The 26,660-nt window shown below is 43.2% G+C and overlaps 1 protein-coding gene and 2 long non-coding RNA genes across 10 annotated transcripts in view; 2 read left to right on the top strand and 1 right to left on the bottom strand.

Moving 5' to 3' along the window:
• osbpl6 (oxysterol binding protein-like 6) overlaps positions 1–26,660 on the top strand; it is a 59,686-nt gene that overhangs the window by 6,722 nt on the left and 26,304 nt on the right. For all 8 annotated transcript variants that reach the window (XM_035750017.2, XM_035750016.2, XM_035750014.2 and 5 more), the window contains exon 2: positions 22,479–22,781. In XM_035750017.2, coding sequence (XP_035605910.2) covers positions 22,626–22,781 — 156 coding nt within the window. In that variant the 5' untranslated portion in view covers positions 22,479–22,625. The remainder of the gene's footprint in view (positions 1–22,478; positions 22,782–26,660) is intronic.
• Positions 25,044–25,569, top strand: LOC127915107 (uncharacterized). The gene is made up of 4 exons (XR_008090210.1): positions 25,044–25,062; positions 25,106–25,148; positions 25,235–25,406; positions 25,493–25,569. It is a non-coding gene; the product is annotated as an uncharacterized LOC127915107 (long non-coding RNA).
• On the bottom strand, positions 25,717–26,334 carry LOC127915106 (uncharacterized). Its single transcript, XR_008090209.1, has 3 exons — positions 26,270–26,334; positions 25,969–26,226; positions 25,717–25,857 (listed from the first exon to the last, which is right to left on the bottom strand). It is a non-coding gene; the product is annotated as an uncharacterized LOC127915106 (long non-coding RNA).

Raw genomic sequence — 26,660 nt, 5'->3', positions numbered from 1 at the left:
GCGTCTACATGTGGACCACTAGACAACAACGACGTATCCAAAATAGACAAGACAACAGACTTGTCCTCACGTATCAATAGAAAATCCCTGCTTCATTGGGCTATGGCTGTAAGCTGCTTAACATGCTGGAAGCACTCAGGGGCACTTGGCTATTCTAAGTGAGCTTCCTCCTCTTCCTCCTCCTCAGCCCCTCCCAAATCTAATGGGGGCAGGCGGGAAAAGTAAAGTTTAATCCAAGGATTTCAACTGTGCTGGAGACAGCAGGAGCCACGACTGTCCTACTACTATCTTAGTGTTGTGGATACTTAGCTAGGGCACTTGACCTAGGCCAGTGGATCTGCTGTTGTCACATTTCCTTTGCCAAGGAAGGACATTTAACTCATGGCCGACTGGATGGCCGACAGCCTTTTGGCTAAACCTCCCCGAGGTCTCTGGTATGAATGCCTTTTCCTTCTCTCTCTATGGCAGTTTAGTACTGTGGAGAATTGCCAGGCTGGCTGGCTAACATTCCTGCCATAGAGGCCTTTTGGAAAACACTCAGTGGTGGTTATGACGCCCGAAAGAGGGAAATAAATGACTCGACACATGAATGTGTCGTTAACTACTTCCTAAACATTGACTTTACTGCTCTGCTAATATTAGCCACATTTTGCCCTGTGTGCTTGTATGAGCCATTGACATCCCTCATCTACACATCTCAGCATATTCTGATACAGCTCCGTAATGGATGGACTCTTATAATGACATGTTTTGCAGTCCTTGGTAACCAATTTGTACTTTTGATTAGTTGCAAATGAAGCGAACAAGCTGTCCAGCCAGTCATTTTCCCATCCTTTGGTAAAGATAAATGCCTGGCAAGGACTATGATTTAGTATTCCACTGAATTGAACACAAATAACAAGATGTGACCAATATTGCATAAGTCTTTCTATCAGCCATGTGTCTAATAATTAGGGTTGTTTACTCAGTTCCTTCTTTACTATTTGCAGGCTGGTTGGACTGTCTCCCGAGTTCAATTTAATGAACCTTGATCAGTCAAGAAACGGATGTCTGCACAGATGGCTCTAATTAGATTATTTTAATTGTACAAGGAATTCTATCCTTTGGAGTATAGCAGTCTGAAACATCACACTGTTGTAGCCATCCACTCTAATAGAAAACAATCCTACAGTATCCTGGATTTTCCTAGATTCCCTGCCATAGCCAATCACAGAGGCCGTTATTGACAAGTCTCCAAGTGGATGATTTAGATCAGAACCAGATTCTGTAAGGAAAGCACTGTAGCCCACCTGACATTCTTCAGATTAGCTGGAGGGTGAAATCGTGGTTAGATGGGATGGGACTCAGTTGTGGTTTCATGTGGGTGATTAGGCTGAGAAGGCATTTTGGTTCGGAGGAGGTGTAGGTCGGAGGAAAACCCTGTTTTCTTGACTTGTCATGAAGGTGGTGGGGGGGTTATAGTTATATAACAGGGAACATTTGATAGTACAGGTGCCTATTTGGGAAGAATCATAAGGAAGCATGATTGTTATCTGCTTAGTGTTCTCCACAAAGTCTGTATGTTTATATGAAGCTCCATCCATAAGGCAAAATCAACAAGTGCAGCACTTACACAAATGACTGATTTTGCTGAGAGAACTTGATGTCCAAAAGATTGTAGGGGCTGTTTTGTTAGACTTCAGTGCGACTTTTGACATTATCGATCATAGTCTGCTGCTGGAAAATCATGTGTTATGGGTTTACACCCCCTGCTATATTGTGGATAAAGTGTTACCTGTCTAACATAACACAGAGGGTTTTCTTTAATGGAAGCCTCTCTGACATAATCTGGTATTCCCCAGGGCAGTTATCTATGCCCCTTAAATTTTTTCAATCTTTACTAATGACATGCCAATGGCCTTGAGTAAAGCCAGTATGTCTATGTATGCGGTTGACTCAACACTATACACGTCAGCTACTACAAATCAAAAATCAAATCAAATCAAATTGATTTATATAGCCCTTCGTACATCAGCTGATATCTCAAAGTGCTGTACAGAAACCCAGCCTAAAACCCCAAACAGCAAGCAATGCAGGTGTAGAAGCACGGTGGCTAGGAAAAACTCCCTAGAAAGGCCAAAACCTAGGAAGAAACCTAGAGAGGAACCAGGCTATGTGGGGTGGCCAGTCCTCTTCTGGCTGTGCCGGGTGGAGATTATAACAGAACATGGCCAAGATGTTCAAATGTTCATAAATGACCAGCATGGTCGAATAATAACAAGGCAGAACAGTTGAAACTGGAGCAGCAGCACAGTCAGGTGGACCGGGGACAGCAAGGAGTCATGCCAGGTAGTCCTGGGGCACGGTCCTAGGGCTCAGGTCCTCCGAGAGAGAGCAAGAAAGAGAGAACAGCGAGTGAAATGACTGCAACACTTAACCAAGAGCTACATTTAGTTTCAGAATGATTGGCAAGGACTAAGTTAGTCCTAAATATTTACAAAATTAAAGCATTATATTTGGGACAAATCATTCACTAAACCCTAAACCTCAACAAAACCTTGTTATAAATAATGTGGAAATTGAGCAAGTTGAGGTGGCTAAACTGCTTGGAGTAACCTGGATTGTAAACGGTCATGGTCAAAACATATTGATACAACAGTAGGTAAGATGGGGGAGAAGTCTGTCCATAATAAAGTGCTGCTCTGCATTCTTAACAACACTATCAACAAGGCAGGTCCTACAGGCCCTAGTTTTGTCAGACCTGCACTACTGTTCAGTCGTGTGGTCAGGTACCACAAAGAGGGACTTGTCAAGAAAATGTCAATTGGCTTAGAACAGGGGAGCACGGCTGGCCCTTGGATGTACACAGAGAGCTAACATTAGTAATATGCATGTCAATCTCTCCTGTCTCGAAGTGGAGGAGAGATTGACTTCATCACTACTTGTATTTGTTGAATGCATTGTAATGTTTAAAAAAAATTGTTTAACTGCCTTCATTTTGCTGGTCCTCATGAAGAGTAGCTGCTGTCTTGGCAGCATCTAATGGGGATCCATAATCCATACAAATACAAAAGGATACCTTAGACAGTCGCATGGCTAATAAAAGATCATGTGATATGTTTTTCCTTGTTTTAGTAAAGAGATGAACATTTAGTGCAGTAAGTGTATCGAGTGATTTCAATTCCATCAGACATTTCTGCAGTCCTACGATTGTGCAAATGTTGCTCATAGGTTGCTTACTCATTTCCTCTGCAAATCCCAACTCTGATGGCCAGCGACAGCTGACAGTGTTAGCAACATGTTTTTAACCTCTTATTATTATTCACTCCCAGAACAGCACTGCGGTACTTTCAAAGGGTCCAAAAAGTTTAGGGACTAAATTATAGTTGTTCTATAGGGGTATATAGTGGAGTGAGATACTGTGAAACTGTGGCCTTGTGTTGAGGACAGATTGAAGCCACGGTCAAGGTCCTAACTTGCTGCACCACAGATAATATGGTGAACACTCTTTGAAGTGGGCAGTTGAGAGGAAATGAGGATTTCCTACTAGCCTTTGATCTACAAAAGAAGGCAGGTGTCTGTGTTTGGATGGGACGGTAGTTTCTCTGTTTTGCCTCCCTCTGTCAGTCTGACTCTTGTTTACTTTGTATAGGCCTACAATGTACTAGTAGAGAAAAGCACAGACTGTTCTGTGTTCTTGAACCCAGATCAGATGGCATTGTTCACACATTTCTCTAGGTGCCGTAACAAAGACTGTAGATGAACAGATCATTGTAATGGACAGATGAACAGAACCGGCAGGACCCCATTCTGTGTGTATATGTGGGCATTTCCATGTAAAAGGTCCCATGAGCACCAACATAGGAGCACATCAAATTGGGCGTCAAATGAAAGCTAAGAGTCTGTATTTCTGGGAAATGAAGGCATATATACATTTTTTTCTACCATTTTCCATCTTAAACATTTGGCATAAGTAAAGGCTTTGATTTCTGGATGGAAAAAGGGGTCTTGGAAAAGTCTTAAGGGGAACTGCACCCGCTGATTTGGCTTTGTGTTTTGTCTTGCTCCTCAAGAAATGCTGGCAGCCAAGACAAAAGCCAAACGTGAGTTGGCTTGGGGGTGTGGTTTGATTTGCGTGTGTCCTTGCCACCACCATGACACACCCATCTGTCAGAATCTTGCCCACTCAATCACAACAAACAAACATACTGCAGGTTGAGTTCAATAACTACAATAACCTCCCCATTTTGACTGATAGTGTACTATTCAATTCAATAATAGAAAAAGACAATACAAGTAAAAGTTGTCTAGTAAAAATGTTGTGCCAGGTCTCTCTCCATTTAGAGACATCAGTATCAAGCCCATCTGTCAGTCTGGACTTCATCACATCATCTCGCAAGTCACCATACATCTTCCTGTGAACACATACACAGCCACTGTTCAATTACCAATGGCAGTTAGTAATAGTATGCGTTTGTGTGTCAGATATCACCTATGTTGAAGTTTGAACAAGTCAGACTAAACCCACCTAATTCTTGTTCTCCCAATCGACAACCGTTGGTGAGCATGAACAGGCTGGGGTGAGGCCGTTGCCAACGCCCCCGCATAGCAGCTCATATCAGCTCCTGGCCCCTCGTCAAAGATATTGGTCGGTCACATACAAACACAGAGCACTGATTACATTATCGGTGGTGGTTATGATTAGCGTTGGTGGAAGCAACTTGATTGCTGCATTCACCTTTGCATTTCACTTCAGATATCATAAAGTGAAATAGAATGGTGAACACAGCGATCAGGTTGGTTCCACCAGGCTAGGTTATGCCCTGGACATGATATGCATTTTAGAAGTAGAACATGAGCAACAAATAATGTCTTGTGTTTCACAATTAGGTTATCAAATGTATCAAAATAGTGAATTGGATTAGCTTCTGCATTTGTAGGGGTCTGGCCGGATACTTGCCAACAAGTGGCTGACTGTTCCATTCAAAAGAAGGCTCACTGCGAAGGCATGTCTGCATGATGTTGACGAGGGCCCCATTGCTGGTCTTCTCTATGCTGCATGTTTGGCTGGAATCTGGACATCTCTCGAACAACTGTAGCAGGCAATATTATGAGGTGGGGTTGACTGGGAGGGCCTGTGACAGGGTGATATAATAGACAGCCAAGTGGTAAATTGCATTTTGTTCTAAAGAAAGGACAAAGCGTTTTGCTAATGCACTTCACAACCAAAATGATTAGTTGTATCTACTGGGCTGTGGAATTGGCCTACTATTTAATTTATTTTATTCATAAAAAATAAAATGTCATGAAAAGGACACATAGTTTATTAAGAAAAATGTCATGCCAAGACCGGTATTAAATACCAAGACCGGAGCAAATTGAGTTCGAGTCCAGACTGACACCAGTTAGCTGACATGACTAAGTGAGTGACTGGCATAACAAGAGAAACTGCTGATGCACAAATGTGAAAATTGCACACATGAAACGTGTCGTCCTTTGCAGCTCAGTTGGTAGAGCATGGTGCTTGTAATGAATAAATACATTTTATTTCAGCTCATGAAGCATGGGACCAACACTTTTCCTGTTGCATTCATTTTTTGTTCTGTACATGTATACACTGAGTATACTAACCATTAGGAACACCTTCCTAATATTTGAGTTGCACCCCAACCCCTTTTGCCTTCAGAACAGCCTCAATTCATCCGGGCATGGACTCTACAAGGTGTCAAAGGTGTTCCACAGGGATGTTGGCCCATGTTGACTCTATCGCTTCCCACAGCTGTGTCAAGTTGGCTGGATATCCTTTGAGTGGTGGACCATTCTTGATACACACAGGAAACTGTTGAGTGTGAAAAACCCAGCAAAGTTGCAGTTCTTGACACAAACCAGTGCACCTGGCACCTACTACCATACCCCTGTTCAAAGGCACTTCAGTCTTTTGTCTTTCCCATTCACCCTCGGAATGGCACAAATACACAATCCATGTCTCAATTATCTCTAGGGTTAAGAATCCATCTTTAACCGGTCTCCTCCCCTTCATCTACACTGGTTGAAGTGGATTTAACAAGTGACATCAATAAGGGGTCATAGCTTTCACCTGGATTCACCTGGTCAGTCTCAATGAAAGAGCAGGTGTTCTTAATTATTTGTGTACTCAGTGTATAATACATGCCATTTAGCAGACGTTTTTATCAAAAGCGACTTACTGTAATGTGTGCATAGATTTTACGTATGGGTGCTCCTGGGAATCAAACCCACTACCCAAGGCTCTTCTCCCCCGATTAATCAGTTTGGCTGGGTGGCCAGCTCTAGGAAGAGTCCTGGTGGTTCCAAACGTCTTCCATTTATGAATGATGGATCCAACTGGGTTCTTGCAGACCTTCAATGCTGCAGACATTTTTTGGTAGCATTCCCCAGAACTGTCTTGGAGCTCTACGGACAATTCCTTCGACCTCATGGCTTGGTTTTTGCTCTGACATTCACTTTCAACTGTGCGACCTGATATAGACAGGAGTGTGCCTTTCTAAATCATGTCCCATCAATTGAATTTACCACAGGTGGATTCCATTCAAGTAGTAGGAACATCTCAAGGATGGTCAATGGAAACAGGATGCACCTGAGCTCAATTTCGAGTCTCATAGCAAAGGGTCTGAATACTTATGTATATAAGGTACAGTACCACTCAAACGTTTGGAGACCTACTCATTCAAGGGGTTTTCTTAATTTTTACTATTTTCTACATTATAAAAACGAGGAAGTAACACTAATGGAATCATGTATTAACCAAAGAATTGTTCAACAAATCAGTGGGAAAAGACAGATTTTCACCGGTCTAATGTCCATTGCTCATGTTTCTTGGCGCATGCAAATCTAATCTTATTGGTGTCCTTTAGTAGTGGTTTCGTTTCAGCAATTCAATCATGAAGACCTGATTCACGCAGTCTCCTCTGAACAGTTGATGTTAAGATGTGTCTGTTACTTGAGCTCTGTGAGACATTTATCTGGCAACTCTAATGAACTTATCCTCTGCAGCAGAGGTAACTCTGGGTCTTTCTTTCGGAAGTTTACATACACTTAGGTTGGAGTCATTTAACCTCGTCTTTCAACCACTCCACAAATTTCTTGTCAACAAACTATAGTTTTGGCAAGTCGGTTAGGACATTTACTGTGTGCATGTCACAAGTAATTTTTCCAACAATTGTTTACAGACAGATTATTTCACTTATAATTCACTGTAGCACAATTACAGTGGGTCAGAAGTTTACATACACTAAGTTGACTGTGCCTTTAAACAGCTTGGAAAATCCCAGAAAATTATGTTACGGATTTAGAAGATTCTGATTTGAGTCAATTGGTTGTGTACCTGTGGATGTATTTCAAGGCCTACCTTCAAACTCAGTGCCTCTTTGCCTGGCTTCATGGGAAAATCAAAAGAAATCAGCCAAGACCTCAGAAAAACAATTGTAGACCTCCACAAGTCTGGTTCATCCTTGGGAGCAATTTCCAAATGCCTGAAGGTACCACGTTCATCTGTACAAACAATAGTATGCAAGTATAAACACCATGTGACCACGCAGCTGTCTTACCGCTCAAGAAGGAGACGCGTTCTATCTGCTAGAGATTAATCTACTTTGGTTCGAAAAGTGCAAATCAATTCCAGAACAACAGCAAAGGACCTTGTGAAGATGCTGAAGGAAACAGGTAGAAATGTATCTATATCCACAGTAAAACGAGTCCTATATCGACATAACCGGAAAGGCCGCTCAGCAAGGAAGAAGCCACTGCTCCAAAACCGCCATAAAAAAGCCACACTACGGTTTGCAACTGCACTTTGGGACAAAGATTGTACTTTTTGGAGAAATGTCCTCTGGTCTGATGAAACAAAAATATAACTGTTTGGCCATAATGACCATTGTTATGTTTGGAGGAAAAAGGGGGAGGCTTGCAAGCCGAAGAACACCATCCCAACCGTGAAGCACAGAGGTGGCAGCATATGTTGTGGGGGTGCTTTGCTGCAGGAGGGACTGGAGCACTTCACAAAATAGATGGCATCATGAGAAGGAAGATTATGTGGATATATTGAAGCAACATCTCAAGACATCAGTCAAGAGGTTAAAGCTTGGTCGCAAATTATTCTTCCAAATGGACAATGACCCCAAGCATACTTCCAAAGTTGTGGCAAAATGGCTTAAGGACAACAAAGTCAAGGTATTGGAGTGGCCATCACAAAGCCCTGACTTCAATTCTATTTGTGGGCATAACTGAAAAAGTGTGTGTGAGCAAGGAGACCTACAAACATGACTCAGTTACTCCAGCTGTCAGGAGGAATGGGCCAAAATTCACCCAAATTGTTGTGGGAAGCTTGTGGAAGGCTACCCAGAACGTTTGACCCAAGTTAAACAATTTCAAGGCAATTCTACCAAATACTAATTGAGTGTATGTAAACTTCTGACCCACAGGGTATGTGATGAAAGAACAAAAAGCTGAAATAAATCATTCTCACTACTATTATTCTGACATTTCACATTCTTAAAATAAAGTGGTGATCCTAACTGACCCAAGACAGGGAAATGGTGAAAAACTGAGTTTAAATGTATTTGGCTAAGGTGTATGTGAACTTCCGACTTCAACTGTATATGTGGCGGTCATCGTTTATGTCTTCACTATTTTTCTACAATGTAGAAAATAGTAAAAATAGAGAAAAATCCTGGAATGAGCAGGTGCCCAAACGTTGACTGATAATGTATGTACTGTGCTTTAGCTGAGATTATTCTTTACACAGTCAAGGTTATTTGTCCAGGCCTCAGTTGTTCCTTGACTAGCACCATTCATTCTCGCTGTCATTAATTCCAACGTTATAACTTCCTATTATTAACTGTATCCACAGGTTAATTGGGAGAGAGTGGGGTGATTGATACTGTTTCTTTGTTTTGTTGAGGCAGTGCTGCCTGCCAGTAGTAATCGTCTCTGATTGAGAGATTGAAGGAGCTATCATTGTTAAGTAACATAGCAGATGCAACGCATTGAATAATTACGTTCATGCACTTCAAAAATATTTTTGCTTAGTCACAGAAGCTTTTTATCTCCAGTGTAGTCCCACATCATATGAAGGAATGTGTCTACCTGATTTAGGGGACAGTGTGAACAGTTGGGGCCAATTTCATCGTAAAACTTTTCCTTGGTGTTAAATACAGTCCGAACAAACTTAAAATGTATAAAATGATTGTTCGGATTACGGGATGCCAAGGTCATATTTTTTCCATATTCTGTTCCAGTTCAAGGGTTGTTCAGATTCAATTAATACTTTTTTTAATGGCGAGCTCAGAATATGAGCATTCCAAAAGTAGTTTTTATATTAGAGTCCTTTTGGGAGCCTAGAAAATGTATTTATAAATCCCATCGTTGGATGGTTGGGTTTCCCAAGGGACTCCATAGGTCAGAATTAGCCTATGGAGATGGGTATTTTTGCATTTCACATAACACACATTACCTGTCGTTGTTGATGAACCCATCTGTGTCATCAGGGCAGTAACTCAGGTCACTATCAGAGGCCTCATGATGGCGTGTCCTTTTCATAGTAGTCGAGGGAGACTGGAAACAACGTAGGTGTCACAAGGGTACTTGTTGCACAGCACTTTTATCCTGAGGTCTTGCCTGACAAGCTGTGAATATAGCAAGTGAACAGTAAATTAAATCATTTTTGGAAATCGCTAAAACATTGCATTCACATTGCTGGACATGTTATGATACCCACCCTTGCTCCTTCTGGTAGGTCCAAGTATCCGTTCATGACCAAGGATCAGTCTGGCACTCAACTATGCACTTTGTCTAACAGAAAAACAGGCTCAACTTTTTTTGTTTGGCATACATTTTAAAGTGAAAAAAAAACTGAGTCAAAGTGTAATTCCGTTACTGTGGAATTGTGTGTGTGTGTGTGTGCGCGTGTGTGGGGGGGAGGGGGGCTTTTGCTGGATGAATCAACAGGCCCAGGGAGACTCACGGCTGTCTGTGCTTGTTCCAGTGCCATAATCAACAGCATCACAGCAAGCAGCAGTCCACCTGACTTCCCCATCATCATCTGCCCATGACAGGGATTTTGGCTGCTACTACCATGAATGAAAACTGGGATGTTTTTTTTCTCCCGGATAGCCGACAGTCTCAACATTAAGACTAGGCCTATTTTTGCATATGTCTTTGTGCAGCTCTGGTGAAGGAAATGCAAATACACGAGTAACATCAATGGTAAATCACTGCGTTGTTCACTTTTTATTTGTTTATGTTGTCCTTTGTTGTCTGGTTTGGCTAATATGGTCTGTCCCATTAAGGGGATTTAACGATCACTTTTTATAATGGACCTATTGGATTTGACGTCCTTGGGAGCAGGCAGCGTTCAGTAAATAGTCAACACCTTTTCAACAGCTGGAGAGAGGAGAGACAGTATTTACACATATGTATTACGGTCAATCCATGACACAGGAAAGAGATGACGGTTTGACGAATAAGATCTTTTTGAAAGGTATGATTTATTGTAGCTCCGTAGAGTGTAATCGCTTCTGCAGCATTTCTCTTTGTTATTTTAGCTGATGTTGTCTTTTCTGGCCATTTGATTGGGTTTTAAACTGAGGGAATACAATGTTTTGGACATTCAAAATTCTGACAAGTTAAGATGGTCATAGAAAATGTATAGATTCTATGACATTGGTTTTTGGTTGAACCTCGACTCACGTTGGTTGAGCGCCCTCCACTTCTTTCCTGAGTTGAGACTGTCGTAAAGACATCCAGTTTTTTCTGCATGGTGTTTTTAATAAAAATTCTAATACAAATATTCAAAAAAAGATTTTGGGATGATGAAACTTAAAATGACTATAACCAGATACAAAGTATGTAAAACAAAAAAAGATAATGGATCTATGTATTTCTAAATAAGATCATCTTTGAGAACTAACGATCACCAAAATAAAAACTAGACAGTCAGGGAGAATTTAAAATTCCAGGAGTATTTTTGTAATGGAATTGGGCCCCTAGTGATTGTGTTATAATGTTTAAGTCACTCAGATAGCATAAGAACACTGGCATAAGCCATTGCAAAATGTGTAGAATTGCAGGAAATTAGCTTTAAAACTTGCAATTCTCTCAGCCCCATGTCAAAAATGTGTCGAATTGCAGGAAATGTGATTTAAAACTGAATGAGTTTTTCTTAGATCCATGACAAAATGTGTAGAGTTGCAGGACATTTGCTTTAATACAGCAAACAATTATCTCCACGCCCCGCCAAGCCCACCACGTAAGCCCCATTTTAATCCAGATAAAAACCCTGGAACTATGTGAGGACAAACTCCCACTATTGGTGGAGAGGACTAGCCATGACTTAACTCCCACTATTGGTGGAGAGGACTAGCCATGACTTAACTCCCACTATTGGTGGAGAGGACTAGCCATGACTTAACTCCCACTATTGGTGGAGAGGACTAGCCATGACTTAACTCCCACTATTGGTGGAGAGGACTAGCCATGACTTCAATGATGTGTTTCTCAGTCTGTTTCTTCTTTGTCAGTGTAAATGCCTCCAAAGAAAGCAGTAAGGCTGCTTTATTCTTGGCAAAAGATCTGATCTGATTGGTCAAAATACCAATTACTGGCAAAAGATCAGAATCGGACCGCCTGTGTAAACGCAGCCAATGAGAGACTTGCATGCAAAGGGATTCTTGGGATTTTTAGCATGCTGTGTTATCAATGGACATTGTTTGGTGACATTTCTCCTCGTGTCAAAATAACCCAGAGCTAAGCCCTGCTGGGAAACTGATGTTTGACTAGAGTCTGTTAACAATATGCTAGACACAAGTATCATTCATTATCCCTGCTTAGAGCTGAAGGCATTCTCTTGACCAGTGGTACACACTGTACAAAAGTGACAATGTAAATCAAACACAGGCCACACTACAGAAGTACACAACCTCAAACAGGAACCAGCTATTTGAAATGTAATCATTGTGTGTTTTTCCCTGAATCAGGCTAATACCTAGAATTTGTTGAGAAGTTGAGCTACAAGGATAGGGCTGACTCAATGTCAGGGCAACTTCCTCTTCAAGCTAAATATAACATAGCTAGCTTTCTGTATGCACAAGCTAAGCGCCTGATGTGATGTTCAACAGTTTTCAGTGCAGAGGATGTGCTGACCTCTGTTGTTGCAGAAACATTAGCCTATTCAATCAGCTCAGAACTTCTGTCTCCAGACTAGCTTCCAAATAGTGGCCAAATGTATCATCAATCAAATGGTCATATGTCTACTGAGTACATTGCATACCAACTTAAAAAAGAGAAGCTACCAAATTATTATAATTTCTGAACTCAAAATGTCACATCTTCACAGTGTTTTAGCAGTGAATTTTGTAACAACATTTCTGGGTGTGTGTTGTCTTTTGTAGTGTAGGGCGGCCATATTTTTGAGTGGTACTAAGTGGTAGTAAATATGTTTTTAGAATTTACAATACATTTTCGCACATTTATTGATAAATACAAAAATATCTCATTTACATCAGTATTCACACCCCTGAGTCAATACTTTGTAGAAGCACCTTTGGCAGCGAGTCTTTCTGTGTAAGTCTCTAAGAGCTTTCCATGCCTGGATTGTGTAACATTTGCCCGTTATTCTTATAAAAAATCTTTGAGCTCTTTTGATCATTGCTAGTCAACCATTTTCAGGTCTTGCCATAGATTTTCAAGTAGATTTAAGTCAAAAATCACTTGGCCGCTCAGGAACATTCACTGTCTTCTTGGTAAGAAGCTCCAATGTAGATTTGGCCTTGTGCTTTAGGTAATTCTCCTGCTGAAAGGAGAATTAATCTCCCAGTGTCTGGTGGAAAGCAGACTGAACCAGGTTTTCCTCTAGGATTTTGCCGGTGCTTAGCTCCATTCCGCAATCCTTAACGATTACAAGCATACCCATAACTTGATGCACCTACCACTATGCTTGAGAATATGGAGAGTTGTACTCTGTAATGTGTTATCTTGGATTTGCCCCAAATATAACACTTTGTTGTTGTTGATTCATCCTCAGTTATCTCCTCCTCAGTTATCTCCTATCACAACCATTAAACTCTGTAACTATTTCAAAGCCACCATTGGCCTCATGGTGAAATCCTTGAGCGGTTTCCTTCCTCTCTGGCAACTGAGTTAGGAAGGACACCTGTATCTTTGTATTGACTGGGTGTGTTGACACACCATCCAAAGTGTAATTAATAACTTCACCATGCTCAGAGGGATATTCTTATTTTTTCCAATAAGTGCCATTCTTTGCGTGGCACTGGAAAACCTCTCTGGTCTTCGTGGTTGAATCTGTGTTTGAAATTCACTGCTCGACTGATGGACCTTACAGATAATTTGTATGTGTGTGGGATACAGCGATGAGGTTGTCATTCAGAAATCATGTTAGTCATTTGCATGGACTGCAATAATAGTGTTTATGTGACTTGTGAAGACATTTTTTACTCCTGGACTTATTTAGGCTTAACATAACAAAGGGGTTTAGTACTTATTGACTCAAGACTTTTCAGCTTTCCATTTGTAATAAAAATGTAACAAATAAAAATAAACATAATTCCACTTTGACATTAAGGGGTATTGTGTGTGCCAGTAATGACAAAAATCACAATTTATTCCATTAAATCCAGGCTGTAACACAACAAAATGTGGAAAAGGGAAAGTGGTGTGAATACTTTCTGAAGACAATGTATATTATATACTGAACAAAAATATAAACGCAACATGTAAAAGTCCCATGTTTCATGAGCTGAAGTAAAAGATCCCAGAAATTTCCCATACGCACAAAAGTTTATTTCGCTGACATTTTGTGTAAAAATGTGATAACGTCCCTGTTAGTGAGCATTTCTCATTTGCCAAGATAATCCATCCACCTGACAGCTGTAGCATATCAAGAAACTGATTAAACAGCATGATCATTACACAGGTGTACCTTGTGCTGGGGACAATAAAAGTGCAGTTTTGTCACACAACACAATGCCACAGATGTCTCAAGTTTAGAAGGAGAATGCAATTAGTATGTGGACATTCCTGCAATCAGCATACTAACTGGTTTTCTGATCCATTCCCCTACCTTCATTGTGCTTTTCTGTATTCCCAGTTATGTGAAATCGATAAATTAAGGCCTAATACATTTTTTTCACTTGACATATTTCCTTATATGAACTTTAACTCAGTAAAATCTTTGAAATTGTTGCATGTTGTGGCATTTATATTTTTGTTCAGTGTATATTTCTTACATATTGTTGTACAACAGCGATGTTCCATGTCCTATCTGTGCCCAGAGACGATAGTCACAGTAACAAGATTTAAGAGATTAAACTCATTACTAATCAAGTCTAGGAAGCACTGTTGTGACATCCAATGCTGCTTTTTGTAGCTGTCTGTTGCCACGCCATCTAGACAGGGATAGACTGCACATCACCTGTATGCTACTCATTCTGTGCATGCACTGCACTGGTGGTGTTTTACCATGAAATGCATTTATCTACAGTAGTCCAATAGTCTCCATGTCTTCTTCCTAGACTGATGAGGAGAAAGGGATCCGTTAGAGAGACATACTTTTCTGAATAGGCTCAGGTTGTGTCTGGGCTTAGTTCCTAGTTGGTTAAAGACAGGGGCTGGTAACATAGCTCAGACTGTGTGTGTAGTACAGTATGTTCATGACAGAGAGTGTGTGGGGGGGGTGAGACCAGGCTACAGATGTATCCTGTTGTTGAAATAAGGACTCCTCCTGAATCAGCTCTTTCCTGTAAGAACTAGGCCTACACTCACTACTGTAACTATGGAGTAAGGTTACACAGAGAGAAAGTGGTAATCAGGCCAGACGTACTGATAATCATACCCTGTGTGTGGGAGCAGTTTGGAAACAAGTCCACTGATTCTACCCTGCCAGCGTGTCTTTTTACACAGCCAGTTATTCGGCAGGTAGCCTAGCGGTTAGGAGTGTTGGGCTGGTAACTGAAAGGTCGCTGGTTTGAATCTCAGTGCTGACTAGGTGAAAAATATGTCGGGTGTCTCAGGATATGTCTGGGATATGCCAAAGACATTTTTTTCCAATTCGCACATTCGTATAATCCACACTTGTGCATGTGTGAAATAGGACAAATGTAAGCAGCACCCACCAGTTATTATCTACTGTACTTCTATATCAGATGTAGTCCTACCAGTCAACTGTTTCTGTCTTTTGGTTTCAGCCACTTCAGAGTAGAAGACACCTATTATGTCTTACGCTGCCTGCTGTGAGAGAAAATGAAACCCAGAAATTCCGCTCTAGTCCTCAGGGTGCAATTAACCTGAACCGTGTGTCCCTCTCCCTCAGCCTACGCTAGATCAATACTGAGGCAGGGTGACAGCTATCTCACACAATGACTCTGCACTTACACAATACTTAGGTGTCAGCCTGCCTGGAACTATGGACAGACTGATGAGAGCTTTTTTTTTTTTTGTCTGGTCAGCTGAAGATGGATCAGCCATGTTTGTATGGAATCTCTTACAGTATGTATGGTGACTTAGGTGATGTAACCATTGCATGTCAGATGATTATACTGACTGTTCATTCCATATCCATTCAAAACATCTATTCTAAGAGCTAGGTTACATCCTAGACTAGTTTGCGTTCCTGACCCTGCATATACACTGTGTCTTGCATTGATTTGGTAACCCCGCCCGATTTGGCGTCATTAACGAATGTATCATAATGGTAATTAGAATGGAAGCAGAGGGATTTATGTTGCCTGTGGGATCTGGGATGGCTAGTTTTCCCCGCTGCAATCGAGACGCTGATTACTGTCATGAATGAACTGAACACACAGCGATCTGCCACACAACAGAACTGAATCGTATATACAAGGTGGAGTGGACAAGAAATGTTAATTGGGTGTCCTGTGTCTCTTCTCATCTCTGTCTGTGAGACAAGGGCGATGGGAAAAACCTCAGGCATGCATCACTGAGCCAATTATACTGGGTGAGTTTGCTCTTCGGCTGGGTGAGAGACCGAGATATGCAGAGTAGGGATAGGAGGCCAGACACCACTGCACTGCTGGGTGGAATATGAGTGAAATACAGAGCCGAGCAGAATTGAGATGTCACCTTTCTCGCCATAACAAACATAATAATTAAAGAGATTCTCCGGTACGTTTGTGTACTTTTTAGCCAGTAAAATAATTTTTTAAGGGTAGGGGTCATAATTATTGACACCCCTAAAGATTATTATAAATAAAGTAGTCAAAAGTTTAGTATTTGTTCCCATATTCCTAGCACGCAATGAATACATCAAGCTTCTGACTCTACAAACTTGTTGGATGCATTTGCAGTTTGTTTTGGTTGTGTTCCAGATCATTTTGTGCCCAATAGAAATGGGAAGTAATGTATTGTGTCATTTTGGAGTACCTTTTATTATAAATAAGAATATAATATGTTTCTAAACACTAATACATTAATGTTGTACTAGGGCTGGGTGGCAATGTTGCGCAGATACTTTTGCACTACCGCGCAGATGAAATATCTGAGTTTTCCTCTTTAGTTAACACTATCAAAGTTTTGCCCTACTGTGGGAATAGTGCTCGAATCAACTCAATATTAGTCACTTCCAATGTAACATACCGAAACAAAACAAACTATGCAAAACTAACTGTTTTTTATTTATTTAACTGCATTGACAGGCACGACTCGAGCCCGTACTCTACACAGACCGTTGTGCCATAACCAATTAGAGCTGCAGTAGGCCTATTTGCAAATAGCCATGGCCATGTATCTGTGCCATTCAATTTGAACTGGACTGTGTTTACAGCATGAGCGGCCGTGAGTAGATGTGCTTGTTTTGAGATCAAAGCGAGAGCTACCTGTAGCCACCTGTGTACATTTGTTCATATTCTTTGCTAGTTAGTGAGTTATTAGCCCAGTTACAGCTAATTTCTAGTCAGCAATGTGTGAGTGGTTGCTTCCTACAAGAGCACAAAATGTGTGCGTTTCTAGCCATCTTTGAAAAGCTCGTCAGGTAAAGAGCTTTTTTTAATCTTAAAGGGGCAGTGTTGTATTTTGAGATGGTCTTGAATAAGTTAAGTAGCCAATAGGCAGAGGTTAGCATAATTTGCCTGATTCTCTGTAATAATAATTAATTGTATTTTGTAAAGTGGCTTCTTGCATAAAACAACACACAACATTTACAGTCATCTCCTTCTCTGAAGGACAAGTGGATAAACAGGTTAATAATGTCAAACCCTGCATGTTTTTTTTCAAAAGTCTCATGCAATGTAGGCCTACAATGAACACCACAATGAACACCACAATGAACACCACACATTTTTTGCTACTGTAGGCTGAATGATAAAACAGCTATTTCCATGTTAAAATTGGATGCATTTTCTCCATTGTTTTTGATGGTAGGCCACTCTGGTAGGCCTACGTTATGATCAAATAACCAGAGTAGCCTACTTGGCCGCTGTTAAAACTGGAACTTAAAGCGGGTACAGCTTCAGTGTTGTAAACGCACGCAGGAATTTGCACAGAATTTTCACAATGTTCAAATTGTGAAAATGTGTCTCAACATTTTTGAGGGAATATTGCTGGACGGTATGCCATGTTTGACTATATACCGGTATTGATGCACAGACCGGTTTGGGTTTTTACTTTACCTTCTATAGCTGTATTTAAATGTTTGGTTTGTTAAATGTGATACACAACTCCGACTTGTAATGTCCAATTTTATAGTTTATACTCCATTTGTAGCCAGATCTGACCCGCTTGCTTACAGCTGAACTACGGTCGAACTCGACTTCCTGTGTAAATTAAGACACCGCAGAGCCGGCACGAGCTATGTCTTGAACATTTGACCTCAATCCAGGGATAAGGAATGTGTTGTACTCCGAATTGTCCAATTATCCCAGAGCTTAAACGACTGCTTGTTTTTGAGGAAACTGCTGTTTTCTTCCTCATGCTAGCTAGCAGTAGCCACAGCAGCCATTATAAAATGGAACATTGCGTTCAACAATAAATCTAATGAAAGTTTATTGGTCGCTTCCACAGATTTGCAGTTATCGCAGGTGCAGAGAAATACTTGTGTTTCTAGCTCCAACAGTGCGGTATTACCTAGCAATACAGAACAATACACACATGATTCAAAAAGTCAAAAAGAAATTCATAAATATCAGAACGAGCAATGTCAGACTCCGGAATATATACAAAGTGTGTCACGTTCTGACCTTTATTTTCTGTGTTTTGTGTTTAGTTAGTATGGTCAGGGCGTGAGTTGGGTGGGCAGTCTATGTTTGTTTGTCTAGGTTTTGGGAATTTCTATGTTTCGGCCTAGTATGGTTCTCAATCAGAGGCAGGTGTCATTAGTTGTCTCTGATTGAGAATCATACTTAGGTGGCCTGGGTTTCACTGTGTGTTTGTGGGTGATTGTTTCCTGTCTCTGTGTATGCACCAGATAGGACTGTAATTTGAGTTTTGACGTTTTCTTGTTTTGTTAGTTTGTTCATGTGTACCTTAAAGCATTAAAGAAGTACCATGGAAAATTACCACGCCGCGTATTGGTCCTCTGATCCGTTTCGCCTCTCCTCTTCGGAAGAAGAGGAGGAAACTCGTTACAAAGTGCCTTCGGAAAGTATTCAGACCCCTTAACTTTTTCCACAATTTGTTACGTTACAGCCTTATTCTAAAATGTATTAAATAAATAAAAATATGCACACAATACCCCATAATGACAAAGTAAAAACAGGTTTTTAGAAATGTTTGTCATTGTACTGTTGAAAAACAAATGATAGTCCCGCTAAGCCCAAACCAGATGGGATGGCGTATCACTGCAGAATGCTGTGGTAGCCATGCTGGATAAGTGTGCCTTGAATTCAAAATAAATCACAAACAGTGTCACCAGCAAAGCACCCTCACACCATAACACCTTCTCCTCCATGATTTACGGTGGAAAATACACATGTAGAGATCATCTGTTCACCCACACCACGTCTCACAAAGACACGATGGTTGGAACCAAAAATCTCCAATTGGGACTCCAAATTTCCACCGATCTAATGTCCATTGCTCGTGTTTCTTGCCCCAAGCACATCTCTTCTTCTTATTGGTGTCCTCCAGTAGTGTTACAAATCACTAGTGTGTGTGGCCTCCACGTGCCTGTATGACCTCCCTACAATGCCTGGGCATGCTCCTGATGACGTGGCGGATGGTCTCCTGAGGGATCTCCTCCCAGACCTGGACTAAAGCATCCGCCAACTCCTGGACAGTCTGTGGTACAACGTGGCGTTGGTGGATGGAGCGAGACATGATGTGCTCAATTGGATTCAGTTCTGGGGAACGGGCGGGCCAGTCCATAGCATCAATGCCTTCCTCGTGCAGGAACTGCTGACACACTCCAGCCACATGAAGTCTTTCATTAGGAGGAACCCAGGGCCAACCGCACCAGCATATGGTCTCACAAGGGGTCTGAGGGTAGCCTAGTGGTTAGAGTGTTGGACTAGTAACCGGAAGGTTGCAAGTTCAAACCCCCGAGTTGACAAGGTACAAATCTGTCGTTCTGCCCCTGAACAGGCAGTTAACCCGCTGTTCCTAGGCCGTCATTGAAAATAAGAATTTGTTCTTAACTGACTTGCCTGGTTAAATAAAGGTAAAATAAAAAAATATTTAAAAAAAATCTCGGTACCTAATGGCAGTCTGGCGAGCACATGGAGGGCTGTGCGGCCCCCCCCAAAGAAATGCCACCCCACACCATGACTGACCCACCGCCAAACCGGTCATGCTGGAGGATATTGCAGTCAGTAGAACATTCTCCACGGCGTCTCCAGACTGTCACGTCTGTCACCTGTGCTCAGTGTGAACCTGCTTTCATCTGTGAAGAGCACAGGGCGCCAGTGGCGAATTTGCCAATCTTGGTGTTCTCTGGCAAATGCCAAACGTCCTGCACGGTGTTGGGCTGTAAGCACAACCCCCACCTGTGGATGTCGGGCCCTCATACCACCCTCATGGAGTCAGTTTCTGACCATTTGAGCAGACACATGCACATTTGTGGCCTGCTGGAGGTCATTTTGCAGGGCTCTGGCAGTGCTCCTCCTGCTCCTCCTTACACAAAGGCGGAGGTAGCGGTCCTGCTGCTGGGTTGTTGCCCTCCTACGGCCTCCTCCACGTCTCCTGATGTACTGACCTGTCTCCTGGTAGCGCCTCCGTGCTCTGGACACTACGCTGACAAACACAGCAAACCTTCTTGCCACAGCTCGCATTGATGTGCCATCCTGGATGAGATGCACTACCTGAGCCACTTGTGTGGGTTGTAAACTCCGTCTCATGCTACCACTAGAGTGAAAGCACTGCCAGCATTCAAAAGTGACCAAAACATCAGCCAGGAAGCATAGGAACTGAGAAGTGGTCTGTGGTCACCACCTGCAGAACCACTCCTTTATTGGGGGTGTCTTGCTAATTGCCTATAATTTCCACCTGTTGTCTATTCCATTTGCACAACAGCATGTGAAATGTATTGTCAATCAGTGTTGCTTCCTAAGTGGACAGTTTGATTTCACAGAAGTGTGATTGACTTGAAGTTACATTGTGTTGTTTAAGTATTCCCTTTATCTTTTGAGCAGTGTAATTTGTGAAGAATGCAACAAAGATGCAGAATCATCTGGCCAAGTGCATAAAGTTCCCCCAGCACTCACAACAAGCAACCTGACAAAAGTCCCTCTACTTCTATTTGAGGTGAAAATTATGAATCATACACCTTATCGATAGCAACAGCTCATGTTCCTTCTGGAATTAGAAGGTTTTTTTGACTCAATGGAGGAGCGTAGTCAGAGAAATGCTGAGGAATGTGTTTCTCGAGCTGTGTATGCAACTGGTTCACCTCTGATGCTCACAGGCAATGTGTATTGGAAGAGATTTCTGAATGTTCTTCGCCCAGCATACACCCCTCCAACCAGACATACTTTATCTAATCATTTGCTGGCTGCAGAGTTGAGTTCAAGTGAAAGACAAGCAAATCATAGAGAAAGCAGACTGTATTGCAATCATCTCTGATGGGTGGTTGAATGTTCGTGGGCAAGGATTCATTAACTACACCATCTCCACCTCTCAATCAGTATTCTACAAGAGAACAGACAAAGGACAACAGACATACCAGTCTCTACATTGCAGATGAGCTGAAGGCAGTCATCAATGAGCTTGAACCACAGTGGGTATTTGCACTGGTGACAGACAATGCTGCGAACATTAAGGCTATTTGGTCTGAAGTGGAGGAGTCCTACCCTCACATCACACCCATTGGCTGTGCTGCTCATGCATTGAATCTGCTCCTCAAGAACATCATTTCACTGAAACAATGGATACACTCTACAAGAGAGCCAAGGAAATGGTTAGGTATGTGAAGGGTCATCAAGTTATCGCAGCAATCTACCTCACCAAGCAAAGTGAGAAGAGTAAGAGCACCACATTGAAGCTGCCCAGCAACACCCGTTGGGTGGGGAGTCTCCAAGAAAATTGCCATATCACAGTCTGCCGATATGGACAGCCCCATCAAGAGGATCCTCCTGGAGGATGCATTTTGGAAGAGAGTGGTAAGCAGCCTGAAACTCCTGAAACCTATAGCAGTAGTCATTGCACGGATTGATGGAGACAATGCCATCCTATCTGATGTTCAGACTCTGCTTGCAGATGTAAGAGAAGAAATGCATACTGTCCTGCCCACTTCACTGTTGCTCCAAAGCAGAGGAAACTGCAGTTCTGAAATACATAAAAAAAGCATGAAGACTTCTGCCTGAAGCCCATACAAGCCACAGCGTACATGTTTGACCCCAAGTATGCTGGCAAGAGCATCCTGTCTGGTGTAGAGATCAACTAGGCCTATGGTGTCATCACTACCGTGTTTCACCACCTTGGCCTGGATGAGGGCAAGGTTCTTGGCAGTCTGACGGAGTACACTTCCAAGCAAGGGCTTTGGTATGGAGATGCAATATGGCAGTCGTGCCATATTGACCGGTAGTGTATGTACTCCTTGTAAAACATGTCAGTGTAGATCCCTTAACTATAATAATAGATAAGATGAATCACTCAGCATTTCACCCAGCTCTAGATGCTACCATGATTAAGGATAATCCATAATGAATCGTCAAAGATGACGTGAGAAAGTTAGAGGGTCAAAGATCATACCGCCGAGACATGCTATAACCTCTCCTGTTATTGGTAATGGTGAGAGGTTAGCATGTCTTGGGGGCATGATCTTTGACCCTCTGTAACGTGCTCTCTCTCTCTCTGCTGTTTGTGCATCTTGCTAGCTGTCACTTAAATGGTGGGGTGCTGAAGCTCAATTGGCTAGAACTCAAATTGCTAGGGTGTGTAGTGTCGTTTAGGCTCTGGGCTGGATGGATGCACAACCGGAAACAGTGATGGGAGGAGGAGGAGGGGTTAACATAACGTAACCTAACGTCTGTGTGTCATGTCTGTCTCTGTCTGTGCCGCAGATGAGAGGAGCGTGAGCCGGGGAAAGCGTGCTGCAGAGCTGCATCAGATAATGCTGTTTACCCACATGTCCTGGAGCCGCTGCTGAGGGAGGAACAGCCGAGTCCAGTCAGAAAGCCACAGAGAGGGGTGCTACAGGGAGGGAAGCCATGTCCTACCACCACCACAGGAACCCCAGCCAGAGCAGCCACCGCACCATGAGCGCCGAGGAGAGGTGCTCCACGCCCGTCCACCACCACAAGGCGTCCACGCCCACACACAAAAGCGCCTCGTCCTCCTCCTCGTACCAGCGCGACACCCGCCAGGTAAGCGGCGCCCGCCTCCAGACAGACAGATCGAGACACAGTCCGCTGCTCTGGGAACAGTGTAGTGGTGTGATTCACTCAATCGGGTTCCCCTGAGACTGTCTCTGGAGCAGCAGACAGACAGAGTGGGACTGACTGGAAGTAACAGCTCCCTGAGCGCAGTCTGTAAGGGTGATCCCTGTGAGCTGTGCTATTATGAGGAGGTGATGACTATGCACTGTATGTAACTAGCTATTATCATTCTAGGCGTTTTATGTTGTGCACTGTATTATGTTGTAGAGTACTGGTGCCAATACCTGGCATTGTGGCTTATCTGTGTCCACTGTTCACCATGTCCTAAGTGGGAGGTATTGTAAACAGTGAATTAGAAACATTCTTTATTTTAAGGGTCAGCTTACAGGGGCTTAAATGTTAGCCCCTTTTGTAAGCGTGTGAAGAGGAAGCCTTTCTACTGTTTCGGGCTGTGAACTGAACTGCCATACCACCGTAGCCATGGAGAAGCAGGACACTAATCTGGAATCTCTGACATCACGGCTTTTCCGATGGGGGGTCGTAAATTATTTATGAGTTAGAAAGCCAAGGCTCGATTGGACCAGTGAACATGTGGCACGCTCTGGTATTCTGTGCTGTGTGGGAGCTACTTCTGCTTTCCCGTAACCATGGGAGATTGCTTTCTGAAGAGGAGTGCTTTGGGGAGTTGGTGGAGGAATTGCGGCCTGTACAGTAGCAGTCGGGCTTGCTGCTGAATGAGAGATTTAACCCTTCCTGTGCCTCCTACTCTGTTCCCTGTCGTGCTGTACATGGTGTACAAAGAGACCTTGTGAGCTCTGCGGTCTTCTAGCCTGTTCCCTGAATTCACTCTAATCTAAACAGCATATTGATGTCCCATTCCTACTCCGCTAATTGAATGAGTTTAATTAAAGTAGCGAGCAAGGCAGGTAAGAGGCATGCAAGAAATTAGGCACTTGTCCAATTGATTCACCTTACTCGTTCTTTGTGAGACTGCGATGCCTAGAAAGGTTATTGGCCGATAGTGACTGCTGTTGTATTTCATTACTGTAGAAATTTACTGGGTAGATGCTGTAGATCCAGGGAAGCACCAGAGGATTGTCTACTATAGTACACAGCTATTGTTGTGTTGAGGCTGGAGGTGGGGCCATGTGGTGGGAATTGTTAATACAGGCTGCTCCTGTGTCCTCATTGGCTCCCGAGTTGAAAGGCGCGACCAGGTTCAACCCAGCTCAGTATCGCCATCACCGTAGCGATGCATTAACTCGAGCACCAGGAGTAATCTTTTATTACTCTGTTGCCTCGTTGTTTATGTGGTTAGGGGGTGTAGAAAGAGTATGTGTGTATCAGTGTCTGTATGCGTGTTTACTGCTGTATAAGGGTCACATCCTCCCTAGAGATTCCTGGGGAAGTGGTGCAGACCACAGACCCAGGGAAAAGACCTTGGTAGGCTTGGCTGGCTGCAGTGTGTTTCAGTGTGCGAGGGGAAAGTGAGTGCAGTGGCTATTTGTGGGGGAAGCCTTAATGAGATCCAGTCCCTAGGGGATCAGTGCATGTCACTTTCTCTTGTGCTGCTGACTACCGTTAGGCACTCTGGACTGGAGACTCTCACAAGTGCAATTAGAGACACCAACTGCAGTGTATAGTACCGACACATCCTACACAGTCATCCCTCTGTGGGTCTAGATAATCACCCAAACCTTTTTCTCTATGCTATAACAACCGTCTGCCGTCTCTTGGTGTGATAAGATGGTTCTGAGGCATGGAGATAAGGAACATGATGAGTCTGAAACGTTTGCTTCCCTTTATGCTTCTGTGGGGGAGCAGGGAAAGTCTTTTGATAGCAGATGACTAGTGGATTTCTGGCTGTGGAGAAATCAATGACGTGATTATGAACAGCAGCTGCAGCAGCAGATAGAGGCTGTGTTCATGGTAATGGTCAGAACACATTGATGGAAGATGAAAGGATGACGAAGCGCTGACAATATAATACATCTCTGCCATTGTCACCGTGGCAAAAGTATATCCAATGAAGCCCTTGTTTTGGGTGTCCAGACATTAAGTCCCTTTAAAAAATCATTTTGTTTAACTGGGTTATCTCATAGAGGTCAAAAGCGCAATATCTCAGGGGAAGACCTGCCCAATATAATGACTTTACATTGGCAGAGAGATGACACACACCTTACCAGGGCTCTACAACCCTGTTCCTGGAGAGATACCATCCTGTAGGTTTTCACTCCAACCCTGTTCCTGGAGAGATACCGTCTTGTAGGTTTTCACTCCAACCCTGTTCCCGGAGAGATACTGTACTGTAGGTTTTCACTCCAACCCTGTTCCTGGAGAGATACCGTCCTGTAGGTTTTCACTCCAACCCTGTTCCTGGAGAGCTACCCTCCTGTAGGTTTTCACTCCAACCCTGTTCCTGGAGAGATACTGTACTGTAGGTTTTCACTCCAACCCTGTTCCTGGAGAGATACCGTCCTGTAGGTTTTCACTCCAACCCTGTTCCTGGAGAGCTACCCTCCTGTAGGTTTTCACTCCAACCCTGTTCCTGGAGAGCTACCCTCCTGTAGGTTTTCACTCCAACCCTGTTCCTGGAGAGCTACCCTCCTGTAGGTTTTCACTCCAACCCTGTTCCTGGAGAGATACTGTACTGTAGGTTTTCACTCCAACCCTGTTCCTGGAGAGATACCGTCCTGTAGGTTTTCACTCCAACCCTGTTCCTGGAGAGCTACCCTCCTGTAGGTTTTCACTCCAACCCTGTTCCTGGAGAGATACCGTCCTGTAGGGACGCGAATCTAGCACCTGATTCTAATAATTAGCTGTTTGATAAGCTGAACCAGGTTAGTTGGAGTGAAAACCTACAGGACAGTAGCTCTCCAGGAACAGGGTTGGAGTGAAAACCTACAGGAGGGTAGCTCTCCAGGAACAGGGTTGGAGTGAAAAGGGTAGCTCTCCAGGAACAGGGTTGGAGTGAAAACCTACAGGAGGGTAGCTCTCCAGGAACAGGGTTGGAGTGAAAACCTACAGGAGGGTAGCTCTCCAGGAACAGGGTTGGAGTGAAAACCTACAGGAGGGTAGCTCTCCAGGAACAGGGTTGGAGTGAAAAGGGTAGCTCTCCAGGAACAGGGTTGGAGTGAAAAGGGTAGCTCTCCAGGAACAGGGTTGGAGTGAAAACCTACAGGAGGGTAGCTCTCCAGGAACAGGGTTGGAGTGAAAACCTACAGGAGGGTAGCTCTCCAGGAACAGGGTTGGAGTGAAAACCTACAGGAGGGTAGCTCTCCAGGAACAGGGTTGGAGTGAAAACCTACAGGAGGGTAGCTCTCCAGGAACAGGGTTGGAGTGAAAACCTACAGGAGGGTAGCTCTCCAGGAACAGGGTTGGAGTGAAAACCTACAGGAGGGTAGCTCTCCAGGAACAGGGTTGGAGTGAAAACCTACAGGAGAGTAGCTCTCCAGGAACAGTGTTGGAGTGAAAACCTACAGGAGGGTAGCTCTCCAGGAACAGGGTTGGAGTGAAAACCTACAGGAGGGTAGCTCTCCAGAAACAGGGTTGGGATGAAAACCTACAGGATGGTAGCTCTCCAGAAACAGGGTTAGGATGAAAACCTACAGGAGGGTAGCTCCCCAGAAACAGGGTTGGGATGAAAGCCTAGAGGAGGGTAGCTCTCCAGGAACAGGGTTGGAGACCCCTGCACTATACGTTCTTTGCAAGGGTTGACCCATAGATCCTCCTCTTAATGGACAATCCATGGGCAATCTGTGTTGGGGGGTAAACCTGCCATCTGGCACCTAAAGGTTTAACTCAGTGCTTTCTTCCCCTCGCCCTTCCTGCAGCTCTGAGTCAATCATGTTTACTACAGTGAGGCAG

Source organism: Oncorhynchus keta, chromosome 34 (assembly GCF_023373465.1).
Source record: "Oncorhynchus keta strain PuntledgeMale-10-30-2019 chromosome 34, Oket_V2, whole genome shotgun sequence".
Lineage (NCBI taxonomy): Eukaryota > Metazoa > Chordata > Actinopteri > Salmoniformes > Salmonidae > Oncorhynchus > Oncorhynchus keta.
The sequence above is the reverse complement of the archived record's forward strand: the minus strand, read 5'-3'. Positions and strand labels throughout refer to the sequence as shown.